This window comes from Eucalyptus grandis, chromosome 7, assembly GCF_016545825.1.
Source record: "Eucalyptus grandis isolate ANBG69807.140 chromosome 7, ASM1654582v1, whole genome shotgun sequence".
Taxonomy (NCBI): Eukaryota; Viridiplantae; Streptophyta; class Magnoliopsida; order Myrtales; family Myrtaceae; genus Eucalyptus; species Eucalyptus grandis.
In genome coordinates, this window is record NC_052618.1 from 32,624,903 (window position 1) to 32,644,583 (window position 19,681).

General features: G+C 40.1%; 1 protein-coding gene across 1 annotated transcript in view; it reads right to left on the minus strand.

Annotated features, from left to right (window-relative positions):
- LOC104431621 (phosphatidylinositol 4-kinase alpha 1-like) overlaps positions 1 to 13,192 on the minus strand; it is a 30,287-nt gene extending 17,095 nt beyond the window's left edge. The window contains 13 exon segments of the mRNA XM_039318095.1: positions 3 to 207; positions 356 to 889; positions 1,713 to 1,895; positions 1,989 to 2,147; positions 2,963 to 3,180; positions 3,321 to 3,489; positions 5,356 to 5,662; positions 9,905 to 10,032; positions 10,149 to 10,307; positions 10,444 to 10,614; positions 11,000 to 11,164; positions 11,271 to 11,612; positions 11,889 to 13,192. Coding sequence (XP_039174029.1) covers positions 3 to 207; positions 356 to 889; positions 1,713 to 1,895; positions 1,989 to 2,147; positions 2,963 to 3,180; positions 3,321 to 3,489; positions 5,356 to 5,662; positions 9,905 to 10,032; positions 10,149 to 10,307; positions 10,444 to 10,614; positions 11,000 to 11,164; positions 11,271 to 11,612; positions 11,889 to 12,860 — 3,712 coding nt within the window. The 5' untranslated portion in view covers positions 12,861 to 13,192.
- Between the last annotated feature and the right edge of the window lie 6,489 nt (positions 13,193 to 19,681).

Sequence of the window (19,681 nt, forward strand, 5' to 3'; positions counted from 1 at the left end):
GCCACGTTTCGTATCAATTGTCCACAACCATGCATCAACAAGCTCTGCTAAAACAAGTGATCCCAGTTTAGGTGCAGCAGACACCAACCAAGTCCAAATATAAACACCAGTCTCCATGGCATTAGCAGTTGAGATATATGCAGGACACCAGCAGAGAAGGCGCAAAAGTTGAGAGAAACCATCTATGTTTGATTTTGAGTCAAGATCCTGTAGACAAATATGAAGCCATTAAATATCTTGTTACTTCTCCTCGTTTCTGAAATCAGTGATTCTCCATTCTTAATTACAAGATTATATTGTGAAAGGAATTCAAGTTATGCATCAACCCAGATAAAAATGAGGAGTATATCTGTACCATATTTGACAATAGGAAGGCTGTTGCCTGTGAACAAATTTGGCGAAACAAGGTCTTGTCCACTTCCCCACCTTTCTCAGCAACATTTACAAATTGCTGCAGTTGCTGAATGAATTTTGTAAGTACTACCTTGTCAAATGAATCACTCTCAGCCGACATCTGCTGAGTAAACACTCCTGACTTCAACCTCTGAATCCCAATGCCCAATCCAAAACCTTGAGCTGCATTGCCCGTTTGAAATCCACCAATGCTATTAAATAAATTTCTCATGCCAGTGATTTCCCCTGCATGATTGCACTTTGCTGTTGCACTGACTATGCCAGTACTGAGTACCTCGAAATTGAAGGGTTCAGTCAACTTCAAGTTTGCACCAGATGCTGCTGCAGCAGCTGCCATGACTGAAGGGATGTTTGCAGTTCGTATGCCAGTCCAACAGTCATTCTTACCCGTTCCAATCCTTATCTCAGATAAAAGAGATATAACATCAGTTGCAGGCCTTGATATCTGCCATGAATTTGCTTTACAAAGCCTCTCCTAAAGTGAACATGGAGATCAAGGGAAAAGTTTAATAAAGACCAGACAAGACATCAGGATATGCAACTATATAATTCAATGAAGTGCCTAGATGTCGGAAGGAAAGAAAACTCAAAACAGGGGCACCAAGTCCTCGGAATCAAAAAGAGACAACCATGACTGCTGCAGCAACAGAGTCCCAGAATGAGCATCTAGAATGACTCAATTGCTTTTAATTATCAGTACAATGCCACCATCTGCCTCAGACCCTCCTCCCCAATCAAATCAATACAGTGAAACTTATTCAAGGGGAGACGAAATTAGAACTACAGTAGATTAGATAAAGATACAGTGGAGCCACCTCATTCATACAACTGCTAACTGAATAAGATAACGACCTGCCAGTAACGAAAATCGTCTTCAAAGTCCACTAGAGCACTTTTTTTTGGGATCAAACAGAACCAAGAGCTGGGCACTTCTTTTATGCAATGCAATTAAGTTTCAAGGCTTAAAAGCTTCATATATGCAGGTAAGCCTAATGGAATTACAAAATTTTCTGCATAAAATTTAATGTCGTACTTCTGTCTGCTCCAGTCAGAGCAAACTACAACCTTCGGCTTTGTCAGACAACTCAGCCCACTAAAACAGCATTGTTAAGCAGGTACTTCACATGATTTAGAAACAACCACTTTGCACAGAAAATCCACCCATTCCCCACGCCACCACTAATAAAAAATAAAAAAGGATTCTTTATGCCTAAATTTCGAAGCATGTTATCAATAAATATGATAAATACCACCAACAAAAATTAAAGTGAGTAGCTCTTTGCAATGAGTAGATCAACCTGAAGAAGGCCCTGAGTAGTACATGGAGCATATGAAAGAGATTTAATGATCCACTCCCGAACAACTCGTTCGTACAACGACCGAACTGCTGCTATCCATGCAGGATCATTCACAAGAGCAGAGGATGAGCCATCATCAACAGAAAATAACAGGGAATCTAGACAAGACGAATTCCAGAGAACCTGCATGTGTGCAATTCTGTCTGTTAAACTATGCATGCAAACAAAAGAGAATAAAACTTAAACATTAAAGAAAGTTTTACAGCACCAGCCTACCTGTGGAAACTTGTCTCTAAGCTGAATTAACAAGTTGACAGCAATCTCTCGAATGCACTCCTCCCTCTCAGACATACATTTTATGAGAAAACAGGCATGCACACAAAGTGTAGAATCTCGTGTCACTGCCCCAAGGCCTGTGTCAGATATCCGATCTTCCTGAACCCAAGGAAAAGGATCAGTAATTTTCACCTACATATTGACAAATAAACAGGCAGATCCACATAGATAGGTAACAAACAGAAGGATGGATACGCAAAGTGTATTTACATCTGCATAGACCTGCATGTGTGTGTATGTGTTTCGAAAGGGGGCAGCACTACTTTGACTAACATGGAAGAATTTCATTACACTGCATAATTACAGAATTTCAAACAGATAACCCAGCCTTTTCCCAAGATATCCCAAAATCATACTAGATACAGATCCTCAATTTCTTAGCTATTCCCAAAAAGGCAAAGGCATCATTCAGAGTAATAAGCTAGCCTTATTAAGCCTTTTGAATTAGATTAGGCTTCATGAGAATCTTCCTCTGAAATGAGAGACCTGAAGATGCGAGAAAACACTTCAGCAGGCTGAAGAAATTTTAGTCCATGTCTACACAGCCCCATCAGACATGGCATCCCCTCTGATCCTAATATACCTAGTACCAGTTATGCTCTCTACTTCACCTTTGTCACTCTACAAAAGTTAGTCTACGACATCACCTGGGTGGCGGTGCAAGTAATTTATTGTAGACGACAATCTGGCACAAAATTACAAGTCTAGAACCTACAAGCAAGTTGCAATTAGAAAACAATGAATTTATTGGAACTGCCAACAAATTTATTAGGGTATTTCTAATTCCACAAGAAGAAAGCATAAACAAAATGGACCAATCTATTGAAAAGCAGCACCAATATCGCCTCCCATGAATAAATTGCATAGGTAAACGATTTAGAAGTAAGTCTCATTTCCAGAAAAAGTAAGTATACCAGCCATGACACTGCTGTTTCAAATGCCCGATGGACAATTGCTGTCAGACACTGGGAGACTGCGGGCATAAGATTTGGTGTTTTCAGGTATTCAAAGACACAACGGAATGCACTTGTAGAAGAGGTCGAGGTTTCACTTCCATTGAGAATGCCACCATTGCTACTAAAACGTATGATTTCTAAAAAAGCTACAGCAAGAAGATATGTGGCCTTTACACCTGCAAAATAAGTGAAAAATTTTCAGATTGAGAAAATTTTACAAGGCAACAACCAAAATGTTGAAGCTGAGGAACAAAAATCACACATTCCTAAATCACAGTCACAATCTTAACTGCAAAATGTAACAGACTATCCTAACCTGAAATCGTGCTCATTCCTCCAACATCTACTCGCCCTCCCAAAGCAGCAGAGAGAGCAGCCCTGTGGGTTACAGCAGCTTTCTCATTGCCACTCCCTCTACGACTACCAGGGTTGTGGAGAGCATTAAGTTCCAACTCATCTTCAAGCCATTTCACAGAGCTAACCACCTGGAAAGCAAAGTAATTCTGAGTCAAAATTTTATATATTGTTGAATTGCCAAATTCACTTGGAATATGGAAAAAGTTTCAATCAGGTCACGCAGTCAATCTTTAGTAAGAAAAGACCAGAAATTGCATTTATCAAAGGAAACCGGAAACACTCAACTTTACACTCTGAGAAAGCTTAGCCTATAGATGTGAAAAAGTCCTACAAGTCTACAGTCAATCACCTCACATTACAATGTTCTTGTAGATACCATTAGTCATAAAACTTTCGCTTTTAAGCAAATACTCTGTGGACCTAAAAATATGTGAAAATAATGACCTGCTAGATTCATTATCGTAGGAATGCAGTTAAATACTTTTCAACATCAGGCCAGGCCACCTGAGTGTTCAGGCTGGGCTACGTTTTTGACAAAAGCCCATCAGGCTTAGCCCATGCTCGCCCATATCTCCAGCATTATATCCCATTCTGGTAACCTCGATTTTACACCAAGGAAATTAGACTCTAGACTGTAAAAGCTCTCAAGTTTCTCTCCCTCCACATTAGCCAAAAATTTGATTGAGAGGCAGCAGCAAGTATCAGTCTTTTCCCTTTGTCAGTTACAAAACAAATTCCTTTCATAACAAGTTCAGGAAGCCTCAACCCAAAAAAATACTTAAAAACCCAATGCAGCATTCATTAGCTGTCTCACTCCTCTACAGTGTTTCAACTCGTATTTGCTGTTAAACATAAAGCACCTATTTACGAGCTGAAACCTATCTTTTGAAAGTTGTCAGTTCTAAGTACTTGATCATGCAAAAAAATAATTTAGCTTTGTTACTTTTTTGCAGAGCCTTATTTACAGCAAAAGCAAAATACATACAAAAATAGAAATGTTGTTAAGTTCTATATAGTAATGGAAATTCTTGTTTATGAACATCTTTTTCTTTCTGGAATGAAAATCAGTCTAAAATTGCAAAGCACAATTTGTCACATATAAAACAATTGTTTCAGAAATGTAATATTGACCTCTTCATCGATCAAGAAAGTCCTTGTTTTAGAGGGAACGATAAGCAACCCTTATTTAGATCATACAACATTGTTGTGTATCTTTACTGTTCATCATTAGTAATTTCTCAGGACATATTAAGATAGATTGATAAGCAACAAAAATCCAGCTACAGCCCAGGAGAAAAAATTTCACAACCAAATAGCATGCTTTAAATCTCTCCTTATTCTCCACTCTCTCATTCATGAAGATATCTAAAGCAGAAGTAGAGGTCTAAATGAGGAGAAGGCTGACAAAAGTAGTGACCTTGATGGTTCCATGGAGATGGTTAAACAGATCTTTGACAAGCACAAGCTTGCAAAATTTGTGTGATTAAAAGGTTCAAACCATCATTTGATTTTGATATTCTCTTAGGGCTCTAATCTTTTCATCTGAGGCCTCAATAAGATATTCTTGGCTCTAAACCATTTCACCTTTGTAAATAAAAGAATGAATTAAGAAAAACAAATATCCCACATTCCAATCCTCTTCTCAAAGTTACAACTTCACCATGTCCACAAGAAAGAAGGAAAGGCTACCACATCAAGGCTGCAACACCTGACACATTAATGCATCAAAGAAAATAGACATTACAATAAAACAAGAATCAGCATCCATCTGCAACCTAATTGCAGCATTATCATGCAGGTTCCTTCATAAAATAGCACCCAAATTTCAGTCAGTGATACTAGGAGCTAACTTTGGTATCTAAAAGCATGATTTCTTGTGATAATAAATGAAAAATCTGGCATGTTCTTCGCAATCCCCAAATTTATCGAGAAGAACTGCCGATCATAGGAAAGGATGTGCAGGTGAGCTAACAAATTTTGTAAGATTAACTTACAAGGGGAGGAGTTCCTTGAGCAATTTTCTGGACAGCAGCAGACCACTGTGCATTCCACATGTATGGTCCACCCACAGCCTGTAGAGGTATTGAACTTATGCTTCCAACACTATTCAATGTACTAGACATTGGTTTACTGGGCATTTGAATATTTTGCAGGGGAGGTGCTAGACCAAAAAGAGCTATGTAGAACCACAAGTTCCGAAATAACTTCAAAAGAGATGGCTCCACATTTGTCGATGGATTGAAGTCAGTACATATCTCAGCAACAGCAGGAAGTAGAGGACCCAAAAAATCTGCTCCACTCCTGCAATGTCACAATTAGCATCAACAACTCCTCTACATTTGGAACACAGAAGAACATTGTCTCATTCTATCAGCCATCCTTACTGTTGCTTTCAGAATCAAAAAGAAAGACTTTTTTGGGAGAAAAATAACAATGGTTTCACCTAGTATCACCATTTTATCAACCAGTAAAATATTAAACTAACACATAAAACAGAAAGAGTTTCGATTCTGCCAATGGCTTCTTTTTTTTATCACAATGCTGTGAAGTTAATCACAACAGTGTCTAGCAATTTACCTCTTAAGCGTTGAAGTAATGACAAATTCCAATCATATATGCAAATGAGGAAAAGCAAGAAAACAAGCATTTGTCAAGGCGTGTTAGATACATTGTAGAAGCTATTCTATTCCCCATCCATTCCTAAAGGAATACTTAATCCAATATTTCATTAAAAAGCTCACTGAGAACAACTAACCGAATAGCTATGCCTATCCTTGGTCCCATGGAAATAGCTTTAATTCCAGGGCTAATAGGAATGACTCCACAAATGGCCTTATGATTCTCATGCCGCCCCACCACTCTTACTGCTTCAACCCCCCCGCCACTTACCATCAACACCACCACCTCCCCCTCTTCCTCCCACAGCCCTCAGCACTCCATCACCCATGACTCAAATACACCCTGACCATTTCGTCAGTTCCATCAATAACCAATACTTTTAGAACTGTACCAGTGAGAAAAATGGTCAAGTGATCAGTATGCAGTTCAACCAGTTCGACCACTTGAACTCCAGTTGACACACTAATATATTAAATATTCATCATTTTATCTTCAAGTTGAAACACATGGGAGCAAATGGTTGAGTGGTGGCTGCATAATTCAGACAAGTGCAGGGTTGTAACTGAGGTCCAAGTCTTTGCTGGAGCAAGTTTGCTCATTGGTTTAGCTGCTTCTCGTAAAATACAATCGTTGGTATGCACCGAACGGACACCATTGCATGAACTAGCAGTGCATAAATAGTGACTCTACAAGCAGGACCATAGATGAAATTGATGCAAGTTCACCTTGTGCTTATATTATTCATGTCCAACCGGTTCTGGAACTAGTTGACCCACCAGTATTTCATTTTATTTTATTTTTTTTGGTAAGATAATAAAGGATATTATTAAACTACAAATCAAGTACATGAAAGAAAGAAAAGGAAAAGACAAAGGAAAACATCACAAGACTCCAGTGAAGTCAGAACAAGATGTCCAAATCCACATAAAAGAGCACAATACATAAGCAACCCAAGATTCTAAACCCTCAAAGACTCTTTTGTCATGTTCCTTCCTTATGCACCACGTGACACAATGCAGTGCAGCACCCCAAGACTTCTTAGAAATTAAGCCTCCTCCATAAGCATTCCAAAAATGGAAAAGCAGAATGACATGACTCGTCATAACCTGTGCCACCTTAAATGAGCTAAGGATATGATTCCAAAGGTTAAGAGCAAAGTCAATGAAGAAAGATACTCATAAACAGATTACCTAGAATGCTTAAACATGCAACACCAAAGCTACCGTACCACAAAAGAAAGAGATTCTATAAGGTATATAAAGCTGCCAGATTGCTTTAGAGGGGCATGAACAACAGAAGATATGCCCCAAATTTTTTACCTGATTGAACCACCAGGTTTTGACCAAAAAAATGGAAAACAACCACCAGGTATGGTCAGCTCAACAGGATTGACACCAGTGTGATCTCATTTCGACCACAGATGCTTTCACAGTGATAATCAGACTGGACCTACATTTTCCAGTCCAACTAATTGAAGCACCAATGCAAACATTGCCCCCAACGCCCACCGCCCCGCCGCCCCCCCAAAAAAAAAAAAAAAAATCCCAATCATCAACAAAATTGCCCCACTGCCATTGCTACCAGTCTACCACAGCCACCTCCATCAGCTGGCCGATGGTTATTCGCAAATTGTTATATATTTAACCTTTGTAGAATTATGCAAATGTATATTTTTTGGCTACTATAAAGAAGTAGTTTCTAAATTCATAACTTCTAAAGTAAACCTTTTTAAAATTATGGTTACAGTAGATGGAACAGAGCTTTAAATTATCATATCAATGAAAACTAGTTCGATTATTCCTTGTCTAAATCTTGCAGGCCAAACATGTCCTGAAATAGTCATTAGATTATACAAACAAAACTGTTGTACAGCTATTCTAGTGCTAATTTATTCTCTATTCTATTCTTGTGGCATAGCTACTCTACCCAATTTTATTATGGACCAGACACACTGTTAGCTTTCATCTTTTTACAGATACATTTGACATTTGTGCTTGTTATGATGCTATAATAACCATCCCAATATTTTGTTTCAGCCAACCAATGGACAGAAAAAAGTCCCAAAGTAGTGAGCGCATATTTGATTGAAAATTCACGGCAAGGTCATGACAAATGATAAATCAAAAGAGTAAGTTCATTTAGACATCACCTTGAAGCTTTCTAGGAATCGCATTTAGGGTTTTCTAAGCATCACACCTAAAAGTCTACATCACACAATCAAAAGCAAAGACCTGCTAAAATTCAAGAATCAGTTCACCAAGAATAAAGTGATCAAAAAAGGCGTAGACTTCAAAGAAGATCGCCAAAATGAAAGATTCACAAATGACCAGAGCCATGTCAAGGTTTCAGAAAGGCCAAAACATTTCTGGCACAGAAGCAAGGAAAGTCAATGGGACAGAGTTCCTTCAAGCCCAGGAGAAATGATACAAAATGCTTAATACATGGTTTGAAAATCTACAGAAGGGTTGTTAATTTTGCGAATATTCTTCAATGATAATGAAAGTTGTTTTCTTTGATAAATTAGCTGTATAAGTAAATTCCCCATTCTAGAAATTTCCTGTATGATTATGTTTCTCATTTTCCAATAGAACCCTCTTTTTGTTTAAAAGATCCTAGTTCAACCAAGATTAGGATTTTCTTTATAAAAGCCTATATATATGATTTTCACTCTTTCAATTTAATAGACTTTATGAAAATTATGGAAATTCAGCAAGTTTTTCTTAGAATTTTCTTAAGCAATTCTCTACCTAAGTCGGATGCTTAAGAAACCCTTAAGTATGATGCTTAGGAAGCTTTGTTTGTGTCACCTAAAAGAATTTATTCATTGATTTCTCTCAATTTCTCCATCTCGCTACTGTGGCTACATTAGTTCACTAGGGACTCTACCAAATGTACCACCAATGCACTAAATCTCAATAGAGCTAAATCTCAATAGAGCTCTCAAGCTAAGCTTAAGCCTACTTCAAACAAGGCAGTAGGATGAGTGACCTCCTGGGAAGTCCTGTGCTGCACCCCCCTTTTATTTCTACAGAAAGAAAATGAAGTGTCTGATGAAGATCTTGTGCATAGAGTACAAACAGGATGGTTGAAGTGGAGAAGTCCGTAACAGTATTTTGTGCACCCACTGAATGCATGGTAAGCTTACAGAAATATTCTACAGGCAACAAATATTCTTTTTAGGATGGACCCCATAAGGACCAACATGTTTTCAAAATAAGTGTAGTCAAGGAAAGAACACTTCAATGGATGTGCCTGTACACCAGAAAAGACAAAACTAGAAATGAATAAATTTGGAAAATGTAGACCTAGCTCCGATCAAGAAAAAGTTGAGAGAAGCTTGTTTAACCTGACTTGGTCATGTTAAACGAAAACCTTCAAAGGCTCAAGTGAGAAGGTGACATTAGGAGATCGAGACTCAATTAAGGAGTAGAGGAAGGCCTAGAAAGTCGTGGAAGAAGACAATAAGGAGCGATATAGAGCTTCCATAAGTTACAAATGATAAAACTCAAAATCAAGCACAATGGGATAAATGGATTCATATAGCTGGTCTCAGTTTGTTGTTGTTATTGTTGGTTTTTTGCTTTTGGGTGGTCTACATACCTAGAAAGTTATGTGGAAGGTTCATCAGAAAACCAATTCCCCCCCCCCCCCAAAAAAAAAAAAAAAAAAAAGCAAAATAAAGCAACGATGAAGGTTTAATTGTATCATTTGCAACAAAAACTTATACTTCCTTAAAATGCTATTCAGAACTATTTCTCTCCATAATTTTAAGGTAAAGCACATCGATTTTGAAAAGAACAATATCACACAACAAGGATCAAAAGTAACTCAAAAGTACAGCATTGCATCCCCAATTATTTGTGCTACAAAGCCTAAACTATTTGTGGAATGCTACCAACATATATAGTTTGAGGAAAATGATACCTTCCACTTTTGCTCTCTGCCGCCAAGCCTACATCTGAGCACAAAGATAGCAGACGGTGACGGTAATCTGAACGCAATTTACTACTTGTAAGACGGCTGGCAATCAGAAGAAACCCAGCAGGAAGAGTCTACAAACACCATGGAATAAGTCAAAATCCATGTAGTAAATCACATCCTAAAGTCACAAACTCGACAGATTATCCCCGTACAACTTGAAAAGAATAATAAGGGAAACTGTGCAGACCTCAACACGTTCTATAGTGGCTTCTGAGGCCAATGTTTTGCTTTCAGCAGACCCTAAACTTGCAAGCTTGTTCAAGTAGCTTCTTGTCATCAAAACCACAGTCTCACGAAATGACTTCTCAAAACCTAAACTCGCTATGTGAGACACAGCATCAAGTAGCTGCAGCAAAAGGTGGAAAAAAAAAAAGAGTGAGAAACTAGGCTACTGAAGGATCCTTGCAGTTTTGAAAAGCAAATTACGGGTAACATTACAATTACATATGAGAAAATAAGCACTCTAAAGGAGCGGTCCATACACGAATCCGCAATAAACCAGGAGTTGAAGCATCGCCCTCTTCTAAACTTTCAATAAAAAGCGGCAGTATCATATCCACAACTTCTGATTTGCTAATAGCAACACTCAAATCTGCTAGTAAGCGTATTAGGTTAAGTTGCACAACAGGAACTCCCTGCTTCTCCTTTCCATCCTGAAATAGTAAATATTGCATATACATGTAAACAAATATAGTTAAAGTTGAAAAGAGAAAATTTAAAAATACCAAAAGAAGCACTACACTGAACAGAGTTAAAAGGACCAGTAATTGACGTTGCCAGTTAAGATCCCTACAACGAGAACTTAGGCACTTCTTAGAACATTATCAAATTATACAGTCACAAAGAGATGAACAAATCACAATAAAACTCAAGCGGACTCCAAAATATGAAATCCAAATATTTCAAGGAGAACATGGTCTATCTTATAAAAGAGCACTATCCAGCAATCATCGACTAACTATGTACAAGAAGCATGTACAGCAGCCACAGCTATCATTTATGAGTTTCTCATCAATGACTCACTAACATTCATCAAACCTGTTCATCATAGTCGTTCCTTTCCCGAACACTTGCTGCTAATCCCATGATAAAAGTGTCTATAGGAGCCCGGTCCTTGCTCCAGCCAAATTCGATCACTTCACAACTTGCCTTCATGACACTCTCCGCCATGGCTCCAGGGCTACTGGCCCATGCATCAGCCTGCTGCAAATCGTAGTCCCCAAAAAAGATTTTTATGGATGAACACATCAATTGGAGTAACATTGTGAATGGATGATGCTGACAGGTATGATTCCTTTCTTGAACGCACCTGAGCACATGCAGTCAGCACAAGGAGCTTGAGGCGAATGAGCAAAACTCGTAGCTGCTGTCCACCCTTAGTGACAGCAATTTGAGTCATCCCAGTAAGCAAAGCACTAAATAGATCTTCACACATTCTCAATTTTCTCCAGACAGATAGTAAACATGCCTCAGCTGCGTCGGTGAATAATACAAGAGTCTCAAGCCAAAATTTCTTTACAGCTTTACCATCCAAATCAAGAGATGATAAGCTCTTCATCTTCAATCTTGTGATGGCTTGATAAACTGATAGTTTTGCATTTATTCTGGCTTTCAAAGTTGGACCCTGTTCATTCCAGTCCCGCTTTCTTATCTGTGTATGGAACCAACAATTTCAGCAACTGACTGCTTCTGCTATCAAAATATATTAAATTTAAGCTGGGAAACCTATAGCTAGAGCAAGAACTCAACCCTGAAAGGCTGCCAACTACTTCTGCTAAAAAACCATCAAAGAATCTATCTTTCAACTGGACTCCACTGTTCTTATCTAACTTAAAGTCTATAAGGAAATTATAGTAAGAACCAAGGGGCCGCCATTTACCAGAAAAAGATAAAAGTCTAAAAGAAAGGGCACTGCGTCCCAACTTACCTTCAAAAATGCAGGCATAGATTGGACTTGCTTCCTTGCCAGTAATCTCACCTGCTCCAATAACTTGGAATCCTCAATTTGGACTTTGTCTAGAATGTGGGTGATTAACCTATATGCAATCTCTTGCTTCTCTAGGCTCTCAACAGACTCTTCTTCAAATGAAGCAACTTGCTGCCTGAACAAAGCTGCAACGCCGCCCCCATTACTGTAACCTCCCGCCATGCTCCCACCGTTCATTGCTCCAGACGCCCTGGACGATGCACTTGCCGAATCATCTACAAGCCTCGAAGCCACACCACTCGATGAACCGCTGACTTCATTCGGACTCGAAATCTCACTAACATGATAATGGTTTGCATTGGCACTCAATGGCGAACTCTGTGCCGATGACGTTTCCGAATTCACCTGCATTTGCTCCCGCGGTGAAGGAGGCAGCGGAACCGGCAAGGCCAGCTGCTCGAGCAGGTACCTCACTAACGTATCGCCATCCGACTGCAGAACCGCCGGGAAATTTTGCGAGATAGCCACCAGAAAAGCCCTGGAGATCGCGGAATTGTCTCCACTGCGGCTGACTGCCGCGACCACATTGTCTCTGGTGAAGGCGGCGACCTCGACGGCGAAATCCGGCGACAATTCGGCGGCTTTCGAGAGGTAATCGAAGAAATCCATGAAGAAGGAAGCGACGGCATCGCTGTTGAAGGACTGCGGCCAGAAGGAGACGTCGAAGGAGGAGGGAATCAAGCGCAGGAACTCGAGGACGACCGCGTACGGCCGGTTGTCGGGCACGACGGCGGACTTGGAGAGGAAACGCGCGACGGCGAGGACCGCATTGAGGTGCGGACGCGAGACCCTACGAGATCCGGCGAGGACGGACTCGGATTGGGGGCATCTGCCGCAAATCCACGCCAGCTTATCGGCGAATTGCGCCGGATTCTGCGCGATGAGGTCGCAGAGCTCGATCAGCGCCTCCATTTCGCCCCCCACGCCAACAACCGCAGAACACCGCCCCCAGCCCCAGCCCCCCCGGCGCGGCGCGGCTCGGAGGAGAAGAAGAAGAAGCCGCCTCCGACCTGGAGTCCCGACGACGCTGCTGCTACGGCGAGAAGCGGTGGCGAGGCCCCGATCGGGTCATCGGAAGCAGGCGGCGCAATGCGATCGCGCCGGCGGCGGCGGCGGACGACGGCGGAGGACGGCGGAGGTGGGCGTTAACGGCGATCGGGAGTGGAAGTTTCGATGGTTTCCACCGTTCTCCTATCGCGCAACAGCCTTTCGCGACGTCGCTGTCTTATGGTTTCCCCTCGGGGCCTCGGGTATCTGGAATATTTATGACATTTCCGGTTTTGTTTTATTCGCATCTTCATTTCTTTTTTTGTTTTTTTTTCTTTTTTTTTGGCGAAAATTTCGAATGAGGCCCCGCGGTGGCCTCAGTTTTTCAAAGATTGACCGGAAGTTCATGGTAAATCTCAAACAAGGGCCTGAATCAAATATGACAGTCTCAAATGAGTACCGGACCCTTGCTAAATCTTTCCAATTGATCAAGATCAAGGGCATTTTCGTCCAAAGAAAAACTCCTTTTTCCTCTCTCTACTTCCTCTCTTATCTTCTTTTTCCAACAAAATAACTAGGGGAAGAGCAGTGGCCTTAGTGACCAACCAAAGTATAATGCGATTCATAACTGAACGAGAAAGAAAGAGATTAAACGGAGATTACCTTCGCGCAAAATCCCAATCGAAATCTCTAGGCAAGGGGACTGAGGGAACAAAACGAGATGATATTTTTGTTCAGTTAAGCTCATTACTTTTGACTCCTAAGAATGAAGGGGGTTCTCTTCTCTATCTTATTTTCTTTTCTTGTCCCGTCGAGGAGAATGAGAAATGCAAATGTCTATAGCGACCAACAATATGCTCCATCCTTTGATTTTGGTGATAAGAAAAATGAAAGGAAATTATAAATGAACGAAAATGCCCTTGATTGGCCGGAAGATTTGGTGAGTTGGCATGGTCAAGCCCTTATATAAGACTGTCATATCCATTTTAGACCTTTTATTTGAAACAACATAGATCTTAGGTCATCTCTTAAAAAAAAAAAAAAAATAGTGGCATTTTAGACTCTTCTTTGGTATTTACCTTTGTCAGTTTTTTTTTTTTATCAGAACCTTTGTCAGTTTATTACCTACTATTTTTATAGTGTTAGCAAGTTGAGGTTATTTATGTAATTGTACAAGGCTTAACTCTAAGCCTATAAATACTTCTTTTACTCTCAATAAAATTATAATCTCTTTTACCAATAACATGATATCAAAGCTATAAATACTTCTTTTACTCTCAATAAAATTATAATCTCTTTTACCAACAACATGATATCAGATCTAGTAACAAAACCCTAATTCTGCCATGGCAGAACCCTAGATTACAGTTTGAGCCGGCCGTGATCCACCACGAGCTCTTGACCGAGGCAACGTCGCTGGTCACTCATCAAGAATTGTTTACCATTCAGTGACGCGTCCCCTACTTTTTCTTCTTGCAAATCGGTGACTCGGCACTTGAGGACAAAATGACACACGTGGTGAGACCAAAACCCACAATCACATGATTAGAAGTCAAAATCAGATAGCGTTGAATTTGCACCTCTTCAAGCTCCCAGGCGTTCGTTGCACTCACTAAGGTTTTGTAGTTATTTACTTTTGTCTTGATTTGGGTAGTGAAGAAATACTCAGGACTACAGAAATTTAGGTACGGGAGATGTGGGGCCGTTGATTTTATTGACTTTAGGTTTTGTGGAGTGGAGGGCCCACCAGTATTTGGTTCCTATCATTGTTTCTTTGCTCAATTTAGGATTTGTGGAGGTCCCATCGAGATGTATTGGAGTGAACTTCCTTCCTTTTACCAAGATGCCATTGCTTCTTTTACTAAGATAGCCTTTGGAAAAATGCAAAGGACTTTGAGTTAAAGAGATTTTCTAAAATGTAAATTGTGTTTGGTAAATTGTAATTTGAAAGTCCATTGTAAAATACCTTTGTGTAAAATAGCGTTTGGAGAAATAAATTTACAAATGACTTTGGTGATTAAATAAAAAATAAAAAAAAAATATGAGGCACGATGGGCACCAGATCGAGCTCCTTCTTTCACCTCCTTGTGAAGAGTTGGAACATGACGCTGGTGAGCGGTCGGCTGTTCTACTCCTTGCTCGCGCCTACCACCAGGGAGCCTTCATGCCTGCCACTGGAGAACCAAAGTGCCGCCGGATTCGCCCCCACGAGGGAAGACGACAACAGCGGGGAGAGGTTGTTGCCGGCGAGGCCGAGGAGAGAAAAAAAAACGCAGGGGCACGCGAGAGGAGCATGGTCGGAGAATCAGAATGGGTCGAGAATCGGCGACGGAGCTTCGAGGGGAGAGAAATGGAGAAGCAGAGGAGGAGCTTCGACAGGAGCTTCGACCTCACACAAAGAGCAAGGTCGTGCAACATCCTGGCAACCAAATTTGGGTTCGCCGAAGGTCACGTGACCTCGCGGCGACCAGACCTGGGTCGCGCGTAAGGTGGCGCGACCTCCGGCGCCGGCGCCACCCAAATCTGGGTCACGCCTAGGTCGCGCGGCCTAAATACCCGCCAGAGGTCACATGACCCATCGGCAATGACCGCCATGACCGTCACCGGCCTCTTGTTGGTCTGCCGTCCGCCCTCAGCGGCCCTGCACAATCTGAACACTTGAACGAAGAAGATGAACAGTAAAAAGTCTACGAAGAAGATGAACAGTAGAAGGGTGAAGCAAATGCAAAGCCAAAGCTGAAAGCCCAAGGCACCCCAAGGACTACCTTGGGCTTTCAGCCTTCAGAAGGCTGGCTTTGGCTCAATGGGGTTTCTAAAAATTTTCCCAAACACCTGATACTTGGCCAAAAAACCTTTAGGTGTCTAAAGCTACTTGGGAAAGTAGTTCCCAAACGCAGCCATCCACTAGTATTTGGTTCCATTGAGATGACTTCAAGTTCGTGGTTTTGTCATTGCGATTCCCGACTAGTCAACTACTTTCAAATAGTCAACTAATTTGAATCTTGGTATCGTGTGGTGGTGTTTTTAGTAATGTGTGGTGTTATATTATTGGTTTGTGGATATATTTACTAATCCAGAAAGCTCTTTGTCTATTGTTTGGGGGTGAATGATAATCCTAGCTCAGCATCTTTTGGTACCTATAATAGTGATACTCATGGTATGACAAGCTTAAACACTACCTTGGTTAAATTGGATGGTACTAATTATCCTACTTGGTCAATGGCTATTTCTACTACTTTATTTATGCTAATCGCTGGTCCATATGGCTCGAAAAAGAAACACTTGTAAATTTAACTAATCAAGAAGAAAGGGAAGTCATTGATGCTGCATGTGTACTCATTTATGGAGAAGTATGGCTGAATCTCTTCGCCATCTTTTCACGGATTGTGCGATAGCTTGTGAAGTATGGACAAAATGTACTTTATTCCGGATAGAATAACATGAGTCAAGTTTGCAGCATATGGGAAGCTCTATTTGAAGCTAAAATTATTGATGCTAGGTTGGCAAAGTATTATGCTCGCTTTTCCTCTTTGTATCAGAGTCTCAAGTCGTATTTTCCATCGGCTACCACGGTTACTCATATGTAGCAATGAGAAGCATATATGGTGTTAAAATTAATGTCACAAGTTTGAATTCGGATAATGATTTGTTAAATCGAATTTGTTGATAAAATTTTCCTAAGAAGATTACAAATCAGATGACAAAATCTTTCTTCTTATTGGACATTCTTTTGGACGTGCAAAATAAGGAGGGAAGTAAGGAGTATGTGATTTACCACTACAAGACAAAAGGGGCACACTTTATTTTATATTTCTATTTATCTTTTAGGGGCAAAGATGACTTTGTTGAAAGAGATAAAAAGAGGAAATTCCCTTTTGTATAAGCAAAATCCCCATAGGCATTGGTTTGTTGATGTGATGGGACCAAGGTCAAACTTTTGACGTTGGGCACACACATACACACAAAAGGTGTAGCTTTTCTTTTCTTTCTGCAAGTGACTACCACACGTACAAGCCGCATAATGGAGCCACGAAAAAAAACCTAGAGAACGCCGCACAAGTCTTGAAGAGGTAGAGAATGCGAAGCTATATGTACATGGAGAAGACATAGTTCTTGTTTTGGCGTACGTAGAGCGTTTTACTTTGAGCTTGAACGAGCGGTAATTTTGTACTATGAATTTATGTTCAAGTGAGTTGTTTATTTATAAATAATTTGGGTTTGGAGTTAAATCTAGGTGTGAGAAACACTCGAGCATGTGAGCAATTGTAAATTCTAATTCTCTGATTATAGTAGATTATTTGCTTCTAGCTCTCCCCGTGTACGTAGATACCGATACTCGGACCAAACCACATATATTTCTGGTGTCCTTATTATTTATTGTTTATTTCTCTGGTGATTTCGTATTGACGTAAATTGCAAGATCCTATCATTTCCACGTATTCTATTCCAACAATTGGTATCAAAGCTTGGGATTGAATTTCTTAATTGTGATTTGGAGTTTTTGCTTGTCTAATTATTATCTGGAAATTCTGTTATTGTAATTATGTTTGAGAGGAAATCTGAAATTGAGAAGTTTAATGGGAGTAACAACTTTGTGTTATGGAGCATCAAGATGTGAGCATTATTGACAACCCAATGTTTGGCCAAGGCACTTGATTGTGAAGATGAGTTGCCTATTATAATGAAAGCCTCTAAGAGAGTAGAGTTAATGGAAAGGGCAAAGAGCACAATCCTGTTAAATTTATTGGATGAGGTTTTAATATATGTTGTTGAGAAGAAGGATGCCGCAGCATTATAGGCAAAACTCAAGTACTCTATGTGAATAAAGGTTTGAACAATCGCATATACATGTTGAAGAATGTGTTTCAATTTAGATATACTTTTAATATATCTATCAGAACCCATTAGATGAATTTAATAAACTCATGATGGATCTAAAAGTATCGGTGAGATACTTGATAATAAATAACATGGGATAATGTTATTAGCCTCTATACTAGAGTCATAAGAGCACTTTACTAACTCATTGTTACGGGGGCGTACTATAATTACCTCAGAAGAGGTAAAGTCATCCTTATTCTCTAAGGAGTGGTATAGAAATTTGCAAGATGACGGTATAGCGCAAGGAGTAGCGCAAGCACTAACAATTCGGGGTAGAGAACAATATCGAGGACCTAATAGCAGCAAAGGTAAAATCATATCGAAATAATGCCATAGAAAGTCCAAGGGACGCGTGAAGTGCTTTTAATGTCATAAAGAGGGGCACATCATGAGAGATTGTTCAAAGCGGAGGAATAAAGCTGATAGGTAAAATGCCACAAACAATGTGGCAAACGTTGCCGATGGGAGTAATAGTGATGTAGAAGCTATTTTATGTGTGACTACTACTTCGTCGGAAGACAAATTGGTGCTAGATTCAAGGTATTCTTATTATATAACGCTTCATAAAAATTGGTTTACTACTTACCAGACTATAGATGATAGTAGAGTTCTTTTGCGGAATAACACAGTCTGTAAGGCTGTGGAGATAGGGACAATTCGGATCCGGATGCACCATGGGGTGGTACGCACATTGACAAATGTGAGACATGTATCAGAGCTCAAGAAGAATCTTATTTCTCATGGGACACTCTATGACATTGGGTGTAGGTACATTTGATGGTAGAATACTTAAGATCTCTGGAAATGCCATGACAATGATGAAGTGGAAGAAAGTGAATACTCTCTACATCAACTGGGAGAAACCGTGACCGGAACCGCTATAATTTCATCAAGTGAGTCAGACTCTAATTTAACTCAATTATGACATATGCATTTAGGGCACATGAGTGAGGCAAGTATGACGATGCTAAGTGAAATGGGGTTGTTGAAAGGTTAGAAAATAAGGAAGTTAGACTTATGTGAGCACTGCATCTTTAGGAAGCAGCATTGAGTTAAGTTTATTACAGCTGTTCATTTCACCAAACGACCAACTGAATATGTTCATTCAGACGTATGGGGCCCGTCTTCGATTTCTTTGAAAGAAGGTGCCCGATATATTTTGATATTTATCAACGACTATTCGAGGAAAATATGGGTATATTTTCTAAAGCACAAATATGATGTGTTCAATCAGTTAAAGAAATTTATGGCATTGATTGAGAAGCTGTTAGATAAACAAATCAAGTGCCTGAGAATTGATAATGGCATGGAATTGTGTGGAAAAGATTTTACCGAGTTCTACGAGAAAAAATGTATTGTGAGACACCGCACAATACCTAGGACACCACGGCAGAATGGCATGACATAATGGAAAAACAAAACTTTGTTCAAGCGAGCTCAATGCATGTTTTTGCATACAAGACTTAGCAATGAATTTTGGGCCAAAACGGTAAACATGGCATGTTACCTAGTTAATCGATCTCCATCATCTGCTATCAAGTGGAAGAATCCTGAGGAAATATGGTCGAGGAAACCTGTTGATTATTCCGAATTACATATATTTGGATGTCCTGCGTATGCTCATGCGAGTGATGATAAACTTGAGCCAAGGGTGAAGAAATGCATATTTATGGGTTATGCATATGGGGTGAAAAGGCTACCAGCTGTGGTGCACCGATCCTACATCAAACAGTTTTCTAATCGCAGAGACATGATCTTCAACAAGACTGCAATGCTTCAACAGAGAAGTTCTGAGACACAACCAGCAAAGAAGACAGATCGTGGTGTCATTTATGAGATGGAGCTTCAGGTGAAGACTCCGGAGA